Source organism: Trichechus manatus, unplaced genomic scaffold (assembly GCF_000243295.1).
Source record: "Trichechus manatus latirostris isolate Lorelei unplaced genomic scaffold, TriManLat1.0 scaffold01221, whole genome shotgun sequence".
In the NCBI taxonomy this organism is placed as follows: Eukaryota; Metazoa; Chordata; class Mammalia; order Sirenia; family Trichechidae; genus Trichechus; species Trichechus manatus.
Genome location: NW_004445157.1, coordinates 1 through 2,200, shown reverse-complemented (window position 1 = coordinate 2,200; position 2,200 = coordinate 1). Strand labels below are relative to the sequence as shown.

Genomic DNA, 2,200 nt, shown 5'->3' with positions numbered 1-2,200 from the left:
ATCACAGCCTTGAAAACCCCATGGAGCAGTTCTACTCCACACATATGGGATTGCAATGAAATAATACTAGCTAATATTTATTGATGACTGTTCTAAGTGCTTGTATGTATTAACCCCTTGACTTTGCCCAACAGCCTTGTGGAGTTAACGCTATTATGTGTATTTCACGTAAGAAAACTGAGACTCAAAGAAGTTAAGTAAGTTATTCATGCCATTATTGGCAGAGTTAAGACACGAACCCAGGCAGTCTGACTCAGAAAGGGCCCTGGGGTTAGAGTTGTTAAGTGCTTGGCTGCTAATCAAAAGGTCAGCAGGAGAAAGATGTGGCAATCTGCTTCCATAAAGATTACAGCCTTGGGAACCCTATGAGGCAGTTCTACTCTCTCCTATAGGGTTTCTGAGTCGGAATCAACTCAATGGCAACTGATATGGAGTCTGACTCAGAGCTGCCTCTTTAACTTCTTTATTGCTATTCTAATTTCTAGCTGCTTCTGGTTCTCAAAAAAGTACAATTTTTTTTTACAAAGTTATAATGCTTTTTATAAAAACTTCAACTACTACAGAAATATGTGTCTTAGTAAGTGAAAGTCCTTCATAATCACATGCCCTCCTCTGATAAGCTCTATTAAATTTGGGATATTTTGAATGACATTTTACTTAGCATAATTTGGAAGTCCCCAGACTTCCCTAGATTATGCTATTTTAATATGTAGGGTTTTTGATTTCTATCTGTTACTTCCGCTATTCCACAAATATTTGCGGAGTACCTGGTCTGTGCCAGGCTCTGTATGAGATACCGGAGGATGAGACAGACCAAGTAACTTACATCCTGAGGGGCTTCGCCAGAGCTGCTGTGGCTCTACCACTCTAATTTGATTATTCTTAAGGCGAAGATCTTCTGGCCGGTCTCCTACCCAGAAGGATGTAAACTCAATCATGAACTTTATGTTCCTTAAATGGAGGTGTCTAGCCGTGCACAAACCAGGGATTTTTCTGATTCATACTCACCCAAAAATGTCCTAGGATGTTGACCTCAAACGTTTTGGTAATCTCCTCATCCTTGGTACTAAGAAGATCGGCTGGATATACTGCCCCAGCATTATTCACCACGATGGTCACATCACCCACTTCTTTCTTTATCTTTTGATATTAAAAGAACACATTCATACGGTGTGTTATAAAAACTCAAAGTTTGGGGTTGCTGTTATCCAGGGATTAAATTCTTTATTCGACTTGGGTGAGGTCTATCAGAGTTCAGGCAAGAAAGAACTTGTAGTCCAAACAGTGAATGCAGCAGAGGGAATGTTGTCATAAAGGTGGGATAAACTAGTTTATTACTTTATATCCAAATGTCAGTATCTAGTGCATCATGGATTTTGAAAGCTTATAAATAAAATGAAATTAATATCAATGCTGATTATAAGCTCTGACCAAACTTTTAAAATATTTTTTATTGTAGTGAAAGTATACGCACCAAAACATCTGCCAATACAACAACGTTCACATTTACAATTCAATGACGTTGATTACGTTTATCACGTTGTGTCACCATTATTGCTATCCTTTTCCAAAATATCCCAACACCTTCACATAAACTTAATACCCCCAAACACAAACTCTCCCTTTCTCTCTCCCTCCCATCCCTGGTAACCATTAATAATCCTTGGTTTCTATATATTTGCTTATTCAGATGAATGAGATTATACAGTATTTGCCCATTTGTGACTAACTTATTTCACTCAGCACGTTTTCAAGTTTCATCCATGTTGTGGCATGCATCAGAAATTTACTTCTCTTGACAGCTGCATAATATTCCATTATATGTATATACCACATTTTGTTTATCCATTCATCTGTTGATGGACATTTCAGTTGCTTACACATTTTGGCTATTGTGAAAAGCGCTGCAATGAACATTACGGTACAGGTTTCTGTTTGTGTTCCTGCCTTCACTTCTTCTAGGTATATGCCTAGGATTGGGATTGTTGGGTCATATGGTAATTCTATGTTCAACTTTTTAAGAAATTGACAAACTTTTTCACAGTGGCTACATCATTTTACATCCCCACCAGCAATGGATGAGGTCTCCAGTTGCTCCACCACCTCACCAACACCTAATGTTTCCTGGTTTTTTGATCATTGTCATTCTAATGGAGCCCTGGTGGCACAGTGGCTAAGAGTCTGGCTGCTAACCAAAAGG

The 2,200-nt window shown here is 38.5% G+C and overlaps 1 protein-coding gene across 1 annotated transcript in view; it reads right to left on the bottom strand.

The window, feature by feature from the left end:
- Positions 1-1,140, bottom strand: part of LOC101359090 (17-beta-hydroxysteroid dehydrogenase 13-like) — a gene marked incomplete at both ends in the record, with an annotated part of 6,724 nt that extends 5,584 nt beyond the window's left edge. Inside the window, one exon of the mRNA XM_004391149.2 lies at positions 1,009-1,140. Coding sequence (XP_004391206.2) covers positions 1,009-1,140 — 132 coding nt within the window. The remainder of the gene's footprint in view (positions 1-1,008) is intronic.
- Positions 1,141-2,200: the final 1,060 nt, after the last annotated feature.